Source organism: Panulirus ornatus, chromosome 4 (genome assembly GCF_036320965.1).
Source record: "Panulirus ornatus isolate Po-2019 chromosome 4, ASM3632096v1, whole genome shotgun sequence".
Taxonomy (NCBI): domain Eukaryota; kingdom Metazoa; phylum Arthropoda; class Malacostraca; order Decapoda; family Palinuridae; genus Panulirus; species Panulirus ornatus.
Window position 1 is genome coordinate 65,641,657 of NC_092227.1, and position 19,121 is coordinate 65,660,777.

At 45.3% G+C, this 19,121-nt stretch overlaps 1 protein-coding gene and 1 long non-coding RNA gene across 3 annotated transcripts in view; one reads left to right on the plus strand and one right to left on the minus strand.

The window, feature by feature from the left end:
- The window catches only part of LOC139764552 (uncharacterized), a 482,407-nt gene that overhangs the window by 205,680 nt on the left and 257,606 nt on the right, over positions 1-19,121 (minus strand). The window lies entirely within an intron of this gene.
- LOC139766757 (ras-related and estrogen-regulated growth inhibitor-like) overlaps positions 1-19,121 on the plus strand; it is a 156,288-nt gene that overhangs the window by 124,827 nt on the left and 12,340 nt on the right. The window contains exons 4-7 of one of the 2 annotated variants that reach the window (XM_071695688.1): positions 4,098-4,259; positions 5,878-6,030; positions 9,939-10,077; positions 13,280-17,449. In XM_071695688.1, coding sequence (XP_071551789.1) covers positions 4,098-4,259; positions 5,878-6,030; positions 9,939-10,077; positions 13,280-13,389 — 564 coding nt within the window. In that variant the 3' untranslated portion in view covers positions 13,390-17,449. Of the gene's footprint in view, positions 1-4,097; positions 4,260-5,877; positions 6,031-9,938; positions 10,078-13,279; positions 17,450-19,121 lie in introns of those variants that run through there. The other variant, XM_071695680.1, reaches the window with a different exon arrangement.

Below are 19,121 nucleotides of genomic sequence, written 5' to 3' on the forward strand. Positions count from 1 at the left end.
GGAAAGGGACAAGAAGAAGGGAGGGAGGGAGAGACAGCAGTAACATCTTTCCTAACAACTGCGCTGAAGCTTTGTCTGGAGGCAGCGTAGCTGTCCACGGAGTGTGTGAAGGCAAAAGGGCGTTCCTGGTGGGATTGTGGTTGTGGAGTGAGTGTAGAGATATTCAGATGCTGCCAGAGGTTCGAGGGAGGGTGAGGAGACAGAGGAAGAGACTAGAGGAACGAGTAATAGAATGGAGGTATTGTAACGGTTGAAGGTGTATGTAAAGAGAGGGTAAAAATGAACTAAAAGCAGGACACTGGAAGTAATGTAGTGATTGAAAAACAGCCTGGAGATATCAAGGTGAAAACAGAAATAGTCTCACGGTCGAGAAAGCACATAGCGGTAATTAGGAAAACAATGAATCAGGAAAATGGTTGAGGAGAGTGTGGAAGCACTGGAAAGGGACTGGAGGTAGTGTAGTGGTCTATGGAGGGTGTGGATGAATCAGTAGTAGAGTTGTGGTTGAGGGAGGGTATGGAGAGACCAGGAAGAAATCTGAGAGAGTGTACTCGCAGAGGGAGGGTCTACACTTCGCTCAGTCCCTCTTGGTGTCTCTGTAAACAGCTCATTTTTTCAAAGCTCAGCTACTTTCACCACTCATTTCACACATGCGTGTTTCAATATTTTCTTAAGACCACCACAAGCCTTCACACCTCTCCTCCACCAGAAAGTTATCATGCATTCCACTTGCCACCCCCTCAAGACGTCACATTCAGCTGTACACCTGAGGGTTCCCACACCATCCTACTCCCTTCCCCTTAACGCAGCTGCACTCAGAGCCAGAACGCACTGGTTTCTCTCACCCCCTACTCTTTACACAGTTGACACAGGGTTCTGTCATCAAACATAGCTATCATCTCTCCTTTTTTCTGCCATCTCGGTTACACAGACACATACAAACACACCAGCCTAAGCCTTCCAGGACGGTTCCTCGCTTGTGTTTCTTCTTCGGTTTCTGATTTGAATATGACAATACAAAGAAGAGAGGGTTTCCAACCCTTCGCGAACGTGTCTATTATTTTGAAAGACATGAGTAGGCTGGTTATCCCAGTTTACAGCGACCATAATAGTTCTAGATAAGTCTTTCCTGAAAACGGTGTACAACGTTTTTCCTGGAGGGTACATGAATCCTGTTTACCTCGAACACAGGATCAATATCGACGTAGTCAAACATTCTCTATCATAAGACATTCTAACGCGTCACCACGAAGCCTTCGCTTCCGTAAAGAGATTAGATTACGTTCTCTTACCCGTTCTTCGTTTCCTAGACCAGGTATTAACCTAGCTGATCTTTTATGGAATCTGTAATGCCTGTTTTTGGTCTCTTGTGAAAATGAAAGGACCAGAATAAGTCTCACCAGCGAATTACTGTTTCTGAGGTTTTCTATCGTGTCTCATGCGATGAATCCCAACACAGCGGCAGCTGTACCTAGCTTAGGAGCAATTAGGTCGCTATTGACGCTAACCATAGCATCCTTCTTTTCCTGGATTTCCTAGAGCGCTCTCCTAAGCATCCTACATTCAGTTTCATTTGACTCAATCTCGAGGAAGCCGTATACTTTACGTGTTTCTAAGTCAAATTGCATTTCCAGCGTCTGCTTTCAAGGCTAACACCTAGTCGAAGTTATTTCGGATACTTTTGCAGTCATTCCAGGATATGATAATCTCCTTCCTTTTTTCGTATTCAGCACAGCTGCGGTCTAGTAATTAGACTTGATTCTTGATGATTTGTAAACAGTGAAATACAGCGCCCAAGGATTAAGCCTTGTGGTACGCCATTAATTCCTCAAGAATCCAAATATTCTCCCATTTGTTATCGATTTTCGTTTGTTCGTTGTATTCTTATCTTCCTTCCTGCAGACGACGTGTACTGGATGACATAGCAATCCCACAAGTTTTGACTTCATCTAAACTTTCATGCGGAACTCAACCAGAGCCTTTCGGAAATTCATACCCGTGTCAAATAGCATTTCTCTCGGATGATGGTACTGTTCGCTGGAAAAATTCCAAGGCATTGGTGAGCCAGGATCTGTTACCACGGAAGCCATGTTCGCTGCCCATCATCATCTTGTCTTCCTTCTGAGAATTTTGTCAACTTATCCCGACTGGCACTTTCCATGAGTTACTGAAATGCTTGATAAGTTTGAAGACAAACTATCTTGTGTCTTCTTTCTTCCAGAACTCCAGATGGCTGGCCAACTGGATGTATCGTCATATCTGACTTCAACTTTCCAGGACAGTTCATAATCTAATCCGTCTCACGTTATACAGGTATCGACAAGTCTCTCTTTCTAACCTCGCTTTACCTGTTGCAGCAAATCACCTGCTGTGTCCAATGGCCTAAAGGCTTTATTTAGTGCTGGTCTCACCGTCTTGTCGCCACTAATGACATACACATCTCTCTCTCTCTCTCTCTCTCTCTCTCTCTCTCTCTCTCTCTCTCTCTCTCTCTCCGGTTATTTTTGTCTCTCTAATTCTGTAACTTTTTCGCTTCATAATTCTTATTCTTGTATTTTTGTTGGAGATGATAGTAAAGATGGCGGCGTTGTTGCGGAGTATTTGAATGTACAATATTCACTACGAGATTTTCTTTCTATAACAATTCTGGTCTATCATTCGTTCGCCAGCGGTCGACCTCCAGCTTTCACTTCGTTTTCTCTTTTCTTTTTTCGACATTTTCTGTTTTCATTTTCCGACATTTGTATATCTGAATTTCGAACACCTTTCAAATGTTACCCTACACAGAATTTTTTTTAATGTGTGTCAGAGATGATAAATGCTCGAGAACATTCCTCAGAGTTGCATTTTGTCTGAAGTAACTTTCTGGAAGGTAGACTTTCCATGATATTTTTCCTTTCCTCGTGTCAATATTCGTCGGTGGGAGCCAGATTAATGACAGAATGCTTGGACCCTCTCGGACTAACCATTGCCTGTGTCAGCGTCCACATCGGTATGTCTATGAACAAAAGATTACAGAGAGCTACACCACCTGCGTGCGGCTCGCTAACAGTAGCGGTAATCCTCCTGGTCAAGAGCGTGTGCCTGAGCCCTGACACATGTCTCGTTCACATCAATATACACAGGTAGCTGGTATGAGGAGAGTGTCACACTTATCATGGAACCACAGCGTGTTGTGGTTCGTCCAAACACTTGACACTTACAGGACGTTAGGTACTCGAAATGTGATCGAAACTTTCGATAACCTATAGTTGTTTACACGTTAATTCTTATAGTGTTGGCTAACTTTGAGAACCTCTAAGGAGCTTTCACATTTAGGCTTTCGAGAGAAGAATACAAACAAACAGAATATTTATCTTCCGAAAGTCAAAATGTCAGACAACAGCGTAACATACAAATCATTATTAAGATGAGCATCAACCAGTTATTACCTCAGAATATCTACATTATAAACTAAAAAAAGTATTCGTATAGTCTCACTTTTCCTCAGCGTTCTCGTGTTTCACAACCAGAAACGTTATTGCAATATGACGCTGGGATCGAGAACCCGTTTTGTCGAGCGGTCAGATACGGAATTTTTCTACCGTTAACAAATTGGCTTTTCTTTTTTTTTTTTTATCAAACACATATGGAAACAGACGTCACCGATATGAAGCAGATAGACAGGAATGAATACCTCTCTTATGTATGAGTCAGGCTGTTGAGTACCTCTCATGTGTGAGTCAGGCTGTTGAGCACCTCTCTTGTGTATGAGTCAGGCTGTTGAGTACCTCTCTTATGTATGAGTCAGGCTGTTGAGTACCTCTCTTGTGTATGAGTCAGGCTGTTGAGTACCTCTCGTGTATGAGTCAGGCTGTTGAGTACCCCTCTTGTGTATGAGTCAGGCTGTTGAGTACCTCTCTTGAGTATGAGTCAGGCTGCTGAGTACCTCTCTTGTGTATGAGTCAGGCTGTTACTTCTCATGAAATCGCCTTAACTAGAAATGTGTCAGTCATATAATACGACGACCATCGTATTTCGTCTTATTTCCAAAGAATATATTCCTATTTATCCTTGACCGTGTCTCTCTTCTCCCCTGCCTCCTCCTGCTGCTGCAGGAGACCGACAGCGTGAGGCTGGAGTCCAACATCCGGTGGGCGGACGTGTTCGTGCTCATGTACTCCGTGACGGACAAGTGCAGCTTCGACGACTGCAACAGACTCAAGTTCCTCATCAACTACAACAAGCGTAAGCGGCGCATCACCAGCCCGACCTCCAAGGTGGGTGAGTCAGGACGAGCCGATGGTGGTGGAGGAGGTGAATGTTGAGAAGGGAGATGTTATGGAGGAGGAAGGAAGGAGAGAGTAGTGAAGGAGGGAGAGAGGGAAAGGGTAGAGAAAAGGAGCCGGTGACTGGCTGCCAGACAGAGGTAAGGGCAGTCACTGCGGTGGACTAATAAGGGGGCGGAAGGTGGAGGAAGGATGTGGTACTGCTGAAGAAGGAAGGTTATGAGGCTGTGTTGCATGTGAAAGAGACAATAATTAGACGAGAGATTTTGTGACACGGAGAGAGAAATTGGTGGTTTTGGCTTATAGGACGAGACTGAGAGAGAGAGAGAGAGAGAGAGAGAGAGAGAGAGAGAGAGAGAGAGAGAGAGAGAGAGAGAGAGAGAGAGAAGCGAAGAGAAGTGAAGGAGCGATGGTGGAGGCAGCGGTACGTGGGGAGATGAGGGATCTGGTGGGGAAGGAATGTAGTGGATGAGGCAGGTGGGGAGACGAGATGGGGTGTGACAGAAGGGAGTAACGGGGAGAGGATGGTCGATGAGTTGCTTGGTGGAGTGAGGAATGGGTAGTGGGCTTGATTAGAGGTGGGGTGTTTGGTTGATTTGTTGGAGGGGTATTGAACTGGGTCGGTGACAGATGTTGAAGTGGATGCTGGACTCGGTAGGTGACAGGTATTGTAGAGGGAGTTTGGAAGCCTCTGTGGGAGGTAACTGGGGGAGAAGGGGTGGGTGGGGAGGGGCGTGGAGTGTGTGCAGGTTGGGCAAGGTGGGTGATGGAGGGGTGGGTAGACCGGTGATGGAGGTGGACTGGTTTTGTGGTAAGCTGGAGGGTCAGTCAGCGAGGTGAGGGTTGGGCTAGGTGGGCGGTGGGTGGTTGATGGTGTGTTTTCTTGAAAATCATGATACAAGAAATCTCGAGATAAACGAAAAATACGTCATTTTGCCTTGATACATCATATTGCCTTCATACATCATACTGTCTTCATATATCATATTGCATTCATACATCATAATGCCTTCGTACATCATATTGCCTTCATACATTACATAGCATTTCTAATGCGTTTAATCTATTAGTATTCTGTTTCATTTCAAAACTTTAACATTCTTTATAGAAAGGTTTCTTGTCTCCTGACCGAGACATCGAGGGATTGTGTCCCTGTGACCATCAAGGTTGCCTCGGGCATGACCGCGTCAGGAGAACATCTTACACGATTTTATTCTGAGTTTTCCTCAGCTAATTATCCCAGACTTACGCCGGGGACCAGCGGGTGTGAGGACTAACGAGGGACAATTAGCACCGAGAGCTACAACGATCTCTTCTAACTGGGTCAGGGTCGGTCTCTCGCCCCGCCACCACCACGACAACAATACCAAGACGCTGCTGAAAATTCAATTTTCTTTTCTGGTGATGCGCTCTCTCTCTCTCTCTCTCTCTCTCTCTCTCTCTCTCTCTCTCTCTCTCTCTCTCGGCTCGGTTTGCCGTGTTTTCTTTCCGCCTCACCCACCACAAGGGTTGCTGGCGTTCAGTCCACACAAACACAGACAGACAGACAGACTCTCTCTCTCTCTCTCTCTCTCTCTCTCTCTCTCACATGCTGGTGTCCATGCTGCAGGACGGGTCGTGGGAGGTGCCCGTGGTGCTGGTGGCCAACAAGAAGGACCAAGTCGGGGACAGGATGGTGGCCACGGAGGAGGGCTTCAAGCGCAGCCGGGACATCTGCTGCCACGCCTTCCACGAGATCTCCGTCAGGGAGAGCATCGACGAGGTGGGTCTGGCGTAGTTACCGCCCTCTTCCCTGCAATCCTCTGTTGCTCCTGTGATCAGGACGGGTATTTCATTCCCTGTTCAGTTCTGTGCTTCCGATATAATCTGCTGCCCCTCAAATCATTCTCATACCAAAATCTGTTTGCTTCTCTTCATCATCAACATCTTCTTCTTCTTCTTCTTCTTCTTCTGTTTCTAGTGCTTGGGTGATTATACTATTCTTTCCGTTCACGGTTCCCCAAGATTCTCTCTCTTCATTTTCATCTTTTTTCTCGTTTCTTCAACTCTTGTAGTGTGAGGACTGGTCTCTATCATGGCAATAGGGATACGAAAAAGACGCCAATGTATGTTTAACATATGCACTGTGGCGTAGTCCACGATGAATATCACTTGTATCAAATTCTCTCTCTCTCTCTCTCTCTCTCTCTCTCTCTCTCTCTCTCTCTCTCTCTCTCTCTCTCTCTCTCTCTCTATCTATCTATCTATCTATCTATCTATCTATCTATCTATCTATCTATCTCTATCTATCTATCTATCTATATACTGGGTGCAAAAATAATTCCCTATCCCATAGGAATACGATGTAGTACTATTGTAATGTTGGCAATGTGGCACCACTGTTACCTCACAACAAGAGGTAGCCTGGAGTGTGCACCGGTGGGAACAATCAGTGTGTAACGAATTCAATTCACTAAAGTTTATTATTTTTTCCCCTACTGACTTGTGAAAGCTCTTAGCTAGAGATCTTGTTGTTTGATCTTTGTTTTTTTAAACCCACGTCCGTGTAACACCATGAGAGGACAGTATTGCCACCGACGTGGAAACAAAACAGTTCTGTCACATAGTTAACAACCTAACAGTGTTGCCATATTCACATATATTCCTCACGGAACAGATTATTGTTACGCCTTTATATTCATATATGTTCAGTTCATTCCCATGTGATCCAGACACAGAGGAACACACCTTGAGCTATACACACCACTACTTCAGTCTCTGGTACAGTTCCTTCCCTCACACACTGCACAGTGATGCATCGAGAGGCCTGGTTATCTAAACTCTTCTGGAGTGTCTCTTAAGATACAACATACTTCACACGGATTGACGAACCTTTGGCGAGGGAAGGTTCATGACTGAGGAAGAGGAATTCGCAGGTGTGAAATTCGATTACTCAGTTCAGGAAAACAGGAGGTAAAGTCTGCGAACTTGGAACCGATGGCCAAGAATATTAGGTTACAGAAAATTAGTCAAGAACATTTTGCAGCTTTTGATGATTTCATCCTGTGAAAAAAAAAAAAAGACTCGTCAATCTACAAAGAATTTCAAAGTCCTCTGCGAAGCTATGCCAGTTCCTGTGTCAACAACTCAGACATCTGAAAGACCTGGAACAAGTCTGACGTTTGCTTTAATGGTTATACTGGATGCCAGGCCTCTGCTGACTGGAAACGGCATCGTTTTCAAGCGAACACTTATGACCTTCCGAGATCAGACTTGGTCGAGATTTAGTCGATCAGGAAGGGTGATAATGGCAGAGAACTGAGCCAGCACTGCAGTGGCTGTCACTCGGGATGAACCCAGTGGAATTCAGGGCCCTTTCCATTCCCCCAACTTAACGATTTGAAAAAGCTAATCAAACACCCCAGACGTATTCCTGGATCGCTAGGCTCGATCTCCTAATATATTTCACCTCTTGTTAACCTCTGAATCATTCCAGTGTCGATGAATCATTTATCCTCCATAAAAGTCTGCAGAGAGTCTGTTTATACATGTTCCAGTCGAAGAAACCATGAAGATCCTTCTTCAGAACGTCCACCATAATCCTTAAGAACCACCAGCGAAGTTACCTGCCTAGTTAGTAGAAGGCTTGCATAGCTTGTACCACAGGAGTCCGGATGGTCAGCGTTACTTACCAGTAGGAGGCGTGGCAGAGGGATCTCTTCCTCTGGCCCAACATTTGAAAACTTTTATATGTGTGGCAGAGTAAACAATATACTACAAGGTCAATACGCCAGTGATGTGTCTATATATATATATATATATATATATATATATATATATATATATATATATATATATATATATATATATCTGTGTGTGTGTGTGTGTGTGTGTGTGTGTGTGTGTGTGTGTGTGTGTGTGTGTGTGTGTGTGGGTGTGTGTGTGTGTGTGTGTGCTCTCTCTCACAATGAACACCACCACAAAATGTTGCAAAAAGGAATGGAGGACATATCTCGCTTGAAATTCAGGTATGAACTCAACGTGAGCAACCAAATTCTCTCCTTAGATGTCCATCATAGAAGCAAAAGATGGTCTACACATCACCATGTATAGAACGTCTACGACCGAGGAAGATATATGAGTGTCGGCAGTGACTGCCACTCAAGATCTAGTATCACAAACCTAGAATCACGAAGAGCTTCTCGGAACTGCCCGCAAAGGACTTTATTCTCCTAAGAAGTAAAAAGAAAGAAAAATAATCTTTTCAATACTTATTCGACATCTTCATCTTCCTGAAAAGACACTCCCCAGACAAACACGAGTCACAATTTCCTATCTCTGCTCTGCACTTCACCCATCCCGATGTTACTACAAACACCGACTCAACACATCCCAGGACCCTTCATGCCCACGATACACCTATCACAATGAAGACACAGTATACTCACTCCTCAAATGTCTCATTTTTCCCCACGGAGATACACACAGAAAATCACGACACTTTACGACCTAAGGTCTAAGGTCCCGCCCGGTAGACGTGGCCGGCTTTCTGAGCGCTGCGGGAGTTCCTTCCATTAAGAGGGAAGGAAAGGCCTCTGGGACAGGAAAAGCTTTTGTGGATTTGCTGTGATCATCTAACCTAATACCGTGCACTCTAACCTGCTACTGTTGTGCTGGCTCTCACACAACTTCCTCCATGATCTCCTTTACAGTTCTGTCCATCCATGTTTTTCCTCATACTTGTTGACCCACTTTACTTTCTTCCCTTTGAATTTCCCCATCTTCATTACTTGTGTTTGCTTACATTCCAATTTCTGATCATTATGATGTACAAGTATTCTCCCGCTTCCATTACATTTAATACGTCAGTTCTGTTTCCTATCTCTGTCTGTATTTTCCTGAGCGCTTGTAATTTTTCCTTCAGTGTCTTTATACTATTTTTCTCTAATCATAAGATACTTTCCGTCGCCTTGCTTTCTTACTTAATTATCCTTACGACTTTTGTTTTGATGTTTTTCTTCTTAAGGAGTTTACGTGTTCGTTTTCATTATGCGTCTCCCCAACATACCCCCACAGCCTCCAATACTAGGCTTCCACTACCCACACACACACACACACACACACACACACACACACACACACACACACACACACACACACATCTTTAACCAGGTTCTTCAATATTTTCTTTTAAAAAAAGGCTCTCCCACACACTCACAAGACAGGATCTCTCTCTCTCTCTCTCTCTCTCTCTCTCTCTCTCTCTCTCTCTCTCTCTCTCTCTCTCTCTCTCTCCTCCACCAGCCTATCTCACACTCCCAGACCATACTCTCCCCACACACACTTTCTAAAGGTGCTCTCCCAAACACTCCCTCACCAGTCTCCTTTATCAAGCATTTCCGCAAAAGTTCTCATTTGGTTGCTCCACACAATCGTTGACCACACGACCTTAGCACACCTCCTTACCAAGCTTTACCTTCATAAGCTTCATAAGTTGTCCTCACACAATTTTCACACCAGAATCCCCATACGCACCTCACCACTCTCTCTCTCTCTCTCTCTCTCTCTCTCTCTCTCTCTCTCTCTCTCTCTCTCTCTCTCTCTCTCTCCCACCACATACTTTATCCCCCTCCACACACCCTTTTACCGAGCTCACAGCACACACTCCCTGACTCTGCTCTCCCTCCACAGGTGTCCCGGGTGTTCCAGGACGCAGTACGCTACTGGCGCGAGGTTGTGAAGACGCCCAAGTTGCGACGCGCCTCCTCCGACCTCCACGACCTGCCCTCCGAGCCCCAGAAGGCTCTTCATCCTCCCGTCAGCGTCCCAGGTCAGTCCTTTTCAGCTCCCCGTTGTCAGCGTCCCAGGTCAGTCCTTCTCAGTTCCCCGTTGTCAGCGTCTCAGGTTAGCTTCCCCTTACCCTCATGATCAGCGCGCAGGTCAGCCCTGCTCTCCTCCGTTTCGCCTTAATTTTGGCGGCCCCTTGTCTCACCCACCAGTCAGCCTCTCAGGTTGGTCTCCTTCACCCACCAGTCAGTCTCTCAGGTTGGTCTCCTTTATCTACCAGTCAGTCTCTCAGGTTGGTCTCCACCCACCAGTCAGTCTCTCAGGTTGGTCTCCCTCACCCACCAGTTAGTCTCTCAGGTTGGTCTCCCTCACCTACCAGTCAGTCTCTGAGGTCACTCCAACCGCCCGTCACCATCTTAGGTTAACTCCCCCTCGTTCTCATCATCTAGCCACACGGCCAATCTAAAGGCGATCTTGGATGAACGATTTAGAAAGAGAAAAAGAAAGCAGAAACTAATCAGCGCTCCTCAGGTGATTGTCAACTCGACTCTTAAGGGTAGAAAGGTCATAAGAAGTGTAGTTGTATGAAGGATGGAGGTATCATGAGTCGAGCTTGAACTGGCCGGTGTCCACACAGAAACTATGAGAAGCAGCAGCAGCCAGATGCGAGCCGTAAGTCCAAGCCTTGGGGCGTGCAGCTCATGAGACGTGGCCAAAATGGTGCCTTCAGGAGAGAGAGAGAGAGAGAGAGAGAGAGAGAGAGAGAGAGAGAGAGAGAGAGAGAGAGAGAGAGAGAGAGAGAGAGAGAGCAAAAAGACTGCACCGTACAGAATGAGCTGGTTGGAGAGAAGTGATGACAGGAGAATCAGATCTAAGGCATTTCACTTCACTCTGATTAATAAAGAGGAGGAGGAAAAGCCACCCCAGGTGTGTGTGTGTGTGTGTGTGTGTGTGTGTGAGCAGTATGCCATGCTAAGGTGAAGATAACCCTTTTAGATATGAAATAACTGCTCACAAGAAAAATGATTATGGCACATATACAACACACTCAGCTTTGGCGAAGCAAACATTGTAATTCTGATTATGTTGGGCGTTTATAAGAGAGTGGAGGATATGGTTATGCTTTGTGGAAGAGAGATCACTTACTGGAAGAAGAGAAGACAACAGGACAGATCCTTGAAGAACATCATTATTGATAGAATACGCTAAGGATATCGCTCCATCAGTGACTACTGCAGAACAATGGACAGAGAGGAAACTATGCATTAGGAAAGAAAGAGGAGCAGAAAAAACAAAAAGGAGTATTGACAGCAAAGACTTATGTCACACCCTGTCAAATGCTCTGGAAATGTCGAGGGTTTTGTCAAAATTTTCACCAGAATTCCCGAGAGAGGAGAACCACAGGTGGGTCAACATAAGATACAAGATCAAAAGTAGACCGAGCACTGCGAAGTCCGTACTGGTGATCAAAGAGAAGGGAATGGGATTCTAAGTATTTGAGAAAGCGAGAGCTATAAAGAGTTTCAAAGGCTTTTGGAGAGGAGAAGTGACAGCCAAAGGGGCGATAACTGGAGAGGTTAAGGCGGTCTCCTTTCTAATGGATGGGCCGCACCAAGGCACGCTTCCAAGTAGGAGGAAAAGTCTGGGTCTTTAGACAGCGACGCAACAGGCGAGCGAGAACCAGACAGATCAGAGGCTCACTCCTTTAGGACTCGAGAAGGTATGACACCTGAGCCATACGTCTTGTTCACCTGGAGCTGGAGGAGTACTTGAAAGATCCGGCGGAGGAATACTGATGGCAGGGGATCAGTGAGAGGAGACGAGGGCGGAAGCTTTGAGGCAAAATCATGTAAAATGAAATTAGAAGAATATAAGGCACCAAAAGAGCGTCTTAATCAGTTGGACAGTTAGGCACAGAATGATCAGGTAGAATGACAAGAGAAATGGTTAAATTACATTAGTTACTGGACATGTATTCGGTTAAGGACCATAGAGCTTTGGCAGATGTGTTTGACTTTGCAAAGAACAGCTCTGCAGTGACTCCGAACACATGTGAACGAGTTTTAAAGGAAGGGAAAACTTCCATGGCCCAGTACGCTCCATCCTTGAGGCAACAGACATGGAAGCAGGAGCGACCAACCCATAACTAGCGTGAAGAATGAGTTAGTAGAAGATGGGATGCAGGACTCCAATCCAGCCAACCTAATCACTGTTATGTGCTGAGCACACGAGGCACTCCGTCCACAGAAGCGAAATACCCATCCCAGAGAACGTCGATACAGGGTTGTACAAGGACGACCTTTTGGGTTCTCCCAAAGTGGCAAAGTTGTCTTGTTGAGAGGTGGGAAAAGAGGGTGGGAGTGCCCAACCAGAAGCCGGTCAGTCCCCTTGTGACTTGCGAGTGGCTGAAGCCAGTGCCCCCACTGACCTCCGACCTCCTTGTCAGAGTTCCAGGTCAGGCTCTTCACCCCTACCTGTCAGTGTGGCAACATAGTTCTTCCTCAGTTACCCACAATCCACCCTTCCCAACAGTGTCCTGGGTCATTTACCTCATGTGCTTCACCACACTATCTCTTCCCTCACCATACCATCCTCCCCAGTCGTCTGCCTAGCTATACCATAACTGTAATTTCCCCATGCAAGATGGCTACCTCCCGTCTGTTATGTCTGATTCTTACACATCAACCCACTGCTGTATCCGATCCTTACACATCAACACCATATAACGTTACTGGTGAAATCTACAGATAAGTGAGAACGAATGAGTTATACAGCAGCTGAAGTTATAATCCAGGTATGACCCACTACAAGCTTTGTCATGCTGAGAACAAAGTCATTATGATGTATACATCGTTAAAGTTATTATGCTCTCGAGTCAAGATAACCTCTGACATATCCATCCTCCTCCACTGTCAGTGACTGGCTGGCTTCAGGTATTGCCATCTTGGTGTTATGCTTACTATGTCGTAGGTGGCCTCGTTAGACGTGTTCCGCATCCCTGAGTGTGTAGAAATTAGATATATGTTTGGTAATCTGTTCTGTTTGCCTGGGACAGAGGTTAGACGTCCTGCTGGTGTCTGTATGCTCGGTCTGTAGTGGGTACGGTGTGGTGATGATGATGTGCTTGTGATAATGCAATGTATAATCAGTATATGCTCTGTGCTTGTGACTAAACCCGTGTTTGTCTCCTGCCTGTGCTTCGTGAACGAGACGACGTCTGTTAATCCTGTCTGTGGTCTTTGCAGGTTCCCCAGCCCTCTCCCGCTCGTATGCCTCCCGCGCAGCTCGCAGACTATCTGTCCGCTCCCGCACCCACCCGGTCTGCCCAAGCCTCAACCCAGGCGACCTCTTCTAGCAGCCCTGCCTCCACCACCACCCTTCTCACCCTACCTGGCCCCCAAGCACGACTGTAGGACCTCATTTCACCGTCATCACCACCGCCATATGTTCCCCAACTCATCTCCTGCTCTCCTGTGACCTACGCCAACCCCCATCCCTCTTGTGTGATCCTTGTCCAACACTACCAGGCTTACTCGGCCCTTATGCCCGCGTGACGTTTGTACCCAGGCACACCTTAGGGTACGCCTACACACCCCAGAGTGACCCAGCGCGCCCTAGGGTGAGCCAGCACACTGTAAGGTAACTTACCACGCCCAAAGGTAACCCAGCACGCCATAAAGGTAACGCAGCACGTCCTAAGGTGACCTGGAGTGACCCGACACGCCCCAAGATAACTAAGAACACCTTAGAGTGACCTGCCGCGCCCTTTGGTAACTCACCACTCCCTACAGTGACCCGCCACGCCCAGAGGTAGCTTGGAACATCCCAGTTGACCATTCATACCCAAGGGTGAAACGTAAGCACCAAGGTGACCAGGCATTTCTCATCTGATGGTCATGGGTGATAATATGTTATTTTTCAAGGATAATCAAGAACACCAGAATCTTTTACTATCCCTCAAAAGTTTATATCCTGGCTGATGTATATCATACGATATAACCATTGCCATAAGCTGCCTCTTCATATACATCTTTAACGTGATAAAAGATCCAGTTCGACGAGAGTTGTTAAAAGGTTACGAGATTTAGGATGCCAGTTCGACAGTGTTGGGTAGTGGCAGATGTCTTAGTCCATCCTGGGGAGGAAAAGTACCCAGACAAAGTTAACGCTTCTAAACTTTGTTTGGAAGTTATGTGAGATACCTCAGGTGATCCAGGTCCTCAAATGTGACTTTAAAGTTGATGATGAGACATCGCCCGACACTTCGCTGGTGACTTGGCTACAAGGTGTGTCTGGAGCCATCATGTTACCCACTGTGTGGTGCTTCATTACTGCATATATACATATACATTATCACCATTATTATTACTGTAATTAGTACTATTAATTCTTTTTACCATACAACCCCAGGACCACTTCTCTAGGATCCTCACGCGGCTCCAAGCCTGTGTTACTTACACTACGGAGCAAAGCACAAGATGAGCTCCTTCGAAGTGAGTTCTTTGACGAAACTGTAATCTCTTTCGTCCACTAACGATGATAAAGCCTTTGCGAAATGTGAAAGAGAGTTAGTGGCTAATATATCCAGCTTCCCCACAAGTACGTTATATACATATATATATATATATATATATATATATATATATATATATATATATATATATATATATATATATATAGTGAATTGGTTTGATCGAGTAAGCAATAAAAGGGTGAGACAGAGGTGTCATAATAAACAGTGTTGTTGTTAAGAGAGCATAAGAGGATGTGTTGATACGGTTTGTACATACGGATGAATGAGTGAGGAATCGTATACAAAGAGGATATATGTGTCAAAGGTTAAGGATACATGGAGAACGGGAAGATCAACTGGAGATGTTAGGACGGAGTGAAAAGATTTTGAGGGTGAAAGGCGTGCATGGGATAAAGTGAAGTGGAAAGATGTGGTTTACAGGGTCGACGTGCTCTTCAATGAAGTGCACCAGGGAATGAGAAGCGTCCGGGATAAAACACATAAAGGTTTGTGGATATAGAGCTATTGTTTAGGTGCATAGCCCACGGCAGCTAGAGAATGGATGTGAGCGAATACGGCCTTTCTTCGTCCGTTCCTCGCGAAAGCGGGAAATGGTAATCAAGTATGTATAACATGCGCGGGAAAAAAATATGCCCATTCAAAAACCATCTCGTACGAAAGAAAATATAACGAGAGGAAAAGAGAAGAAATTATTTAGGTATCCGCAGGTGTTTGTAAACTCGACTCTTAAAGGTAAGAAGGTTACAGGCAGAAGGAAAGACGAAAGGAAGAAGAAAATTTCAAAAGTTTTACTGTTCGGGAGTGGGCATCATAAAGGTTAAATCCCGACTGGCCTGTCTCCTCACAAGAATTATGGGGAGCAGCAGCCGCCAGACACGTGAATGACGTCTAGCTTTAAGTTAGGGAACACAGGCAGACAGCTCACGAGAAGAGTGGATAAAGTAAACACCAGCAGAGACGGGAGAGAGCAGCAACACCGCGGCATCCAGAAAGGGACGGTTGAAGAGACGTGACGGCAGGAGGATTAATGAGACGGACGGCTTTTGATTTACCTCTGGTTAATAAAGAGTTGGATAAACAACTACCCTAGATATGTGCGCAGTGCTCCATACTATGGCGTTTAAAACCCCTGTGGATATGAAATAGCGGCTAAGAACAAAAAAGATTATGGCATCTTTACAATACCCCTAGCTTTTGGGAAGCAGACTCTGAGATGTACACTATGTGCGGTTTCCAGAGGATATGGATACGCCTTGTATGCTTATGTTATCACAGGGTTGAATTGCGGTGTTTTGAAACTGAACACAAGGAAATGAATGACTCGGAGAAATAGGGAGAAATTGCGTTCTAGCATTATTGAATTCAATTTGGTAATTGCTTCTCCATTCTGAGGTACGACACAGGTCCGAAATGAGAGAGAAAATCTGTTCAGTACGAGAAAGAACACAAGGATCAGAGGAAGGAGGAGAAGGAAAGCGAGTTGAAGTATGTAATGTAAAATCGTCAGCGCAAGAGAGTGTAGAAGTAGTAGCAGATCAGGGGCACCTGTGTTGATAAGGTGGAGGGGAAGGGCGCTCACTGGATGGGCCAGAGAGGAAAATGTCCATTAAAGAACAGAGAAAAGAAGAAAAACCCAGTTAAATTCTTTCGAGATGTTGAGGGCTACAACATGTTCCACCAAAATCCTTGAGTGAGAGAGAGGAACCAGAAGTGCGCCACAGAGGAGGCAAGATCACTGGCAGACCTGCGAAATCCGTACTGGGGATCAGAAAGATGGGAATGGGAATCTAATCCTTTAAGAAAGAGAGAGTTTCGAAGACTAAAGATACCCTAAGTTAGAGCGATGGGGCGAACTCTAGAGGGGTAAGTCCAGTCTCCTATATTAGGAATGGGCTGCACCAAGGCGTGCTTCCAAGGCTAAGGAAAAATCTGGGATTTGAGACAAGAAGTGAAATAGGCGAATAAGGTTTGGAGGTAGCTAAGAGGCACACTCTTTAGGACACGAGGATGTATGCCATCTGGGCCATACGCCTTGTCCACTTGGAGCTGGGAGAATACTTGGAGGATCCTGAGCGAGGAAAATATAGGAGATGGCATTGGTAAAGTAGGAGGAGATGATGGCGGAGGATTACAACATCCGAAGTTAAGAACTGATGCTCCCATTCGTTCTCTCGTTTTGCGCACGCCATTGAGCTCCTTCCAAATCATCTTATTCTCACTGAGGTTTACTGAAGTATATTGATACTCGCTCACCCCAACTCTCATTTGCCCTCGACAGAGGAAAGGTTAAATCTTAAACCACTGATGTCGTAGAAAAGAAGAGGGAAAGATCCAGGTTAGGGAGCCGAGTCCGGGAGAGAGCAGTAGGCCCCACCCAGCCCTCCTCGAATGCTAGCGCCATTCCGAATCCACACAGGAGAATCCGACATAGAATGTAGTCATGAATTTGACCAGCCAGGAAGGGCGAAGGGTAACGAGCTGTTTAAGTCAGGTGTTATCAAGTGTTGCGTTATATATGGAAGGGATGTGGAGCAAAGAGAGCAGAAAGAGACAGGTGCCTGGGCTAGTAGAGGTACGTGACAGACAACACAAGGACGGCTCGCTGAGTCGCTTTCACTGACCCCTCACGATACCGTGGAGGAAGTGCTTCCTGGACGGTTGATGCCTAGATCCTACTACCAGGTGCCACCTTGTACTTACAATATATATATATATATATATATATATATATATATATATATATATATATATATATATATATATATATATATATAGTTATATCAAAACATGCACGTAGACATAAACTTTCTACTGTGTTACCTCTATATTTTATATTTTCCTCTTTTTTTGTCTTTTGTTATAACAACCTATTATGATTCTTAAAAAACTACCTTTTGGTTGGATTGTGTAAATTTTCCTAATAAAGGTTTGGTAAAATGCATGAATTTTCTACCCTACCTCATCCTGCGCATCCCACTTTAGTTCAGAAATACGAGTTATTCTCCAGCAGTTGTGCGAGACTCTCATTTCCGACCTCGCCCCCTGAGATATGTAAACAGTACTATATATATATACGGAGATATGACACCCTTGCAGATATAGAATAGCTCATAAGAAAATTCATTATATACCTACACAATATCCCTGCTTTTTTGTAAGTCGATTTTTTTTAAGTTGATTACTTGGGGTTTTCAGAACAGAATGGAGGATATGTTTATGGCATATGAGCGCTCCTGGTGTCACCTCTCCTAAACATGTCTTCATCTGCCGCCCGTGATGTTGCTCTCCTCCGTCTCGTCCACGAGTATCATTTCGGCCACAGCTCTCGTGGGCTGTCTGGGCGAGTCCCGCCCTCTGAGATCGGACCAGCCGCACACAGCTGTATGGCTCTTTCCGTAGGCTTTCCCAATGTATACTTGCAGGAATGAGAAAATGCTTTTATTTTCATGCGAAAGCGAAAAAAAAAAGACGAACAATCGGGGACTCAAGTTCAGAAGCACATTCCCTCAGAACTTCAAAACATGAGGGGCAATGACATCAAGCATTGCTTATGGCAAGAGAGCGCTTTTTTGAGAGTGCGGAAACGAGTATGGGAACGATTACTGGAAGTCCCATGACGGAGTGAAGAAAAAGTGGACTTGTCCAAGATGGAAGTAGTTGAGAAAAGATAAAGAGTGACAGTGACACCATCAGGAGAACCAGGTATGGGAAAGCAAAAGGAAAAGAAGGACGACGAAAGCTGTAAGAAAGTTTTTGACCAAAGACCAAAAAGATTCATTAGCGCAAGAACGAGAGGATACCATGGTCTTTAGGTAGACAAACGCTCAGCCTCACGAACAGCATACTGACAATGATTTCGGGCGAAGGTTCGACATTCCAGATTCCTTGTCCGAACGGCCTCCGAACAAGAGTGGCTGAACAAGGAACTGAAAAAGAAAAAGGGAATAGAATGCGGGGATGTGTGCCTCCATTCACTCAACACTAACCTCTGCTCTACTATACACTCAGCACACGCACAATCACTGAGCCCCAGGGGTGCGTCCTAGGTGGTGTGGAGAGGCTAGGCTGCTGTGGTACCCCGGGGAGTGCCGTGACGTAGTGTGAGGCGTCTAGGGTAACTAGACCCAAGAAGACGTAGTAACCTTTCCAAAAGAAAGAAATAATGGTCTTCCTGAGTTGGTCAAGTTTTCGCTATCAAAGTAACGTGACTAGTGTTCACAGGGACCAGCCAAGGGGACAGACGATTATTCATATATTCCCTCCTCATTCCCGTCTAGCAAATACTGGTGGCAATGTGTCTTCCACTGCTGTCATACTTCATATTTACACTCTCAGCTCCTCACATATTTCCTTTTCTTTTTCACCAACCTTTAATGCTGAAACATGAAGTCGAGTTAACATATTATCAACAAAAAGTTTGTTCCTGATGGCGTTTTGGAACAGTACACAGTTTTCGTTTGCCTTGTCCACAACGTTTTCTCTAAATTTTTTTTAGCCTTCCTCACGTAATCTACTTCACTGATTCGAATGCAGCTCGGCATGTCTTCGCCATA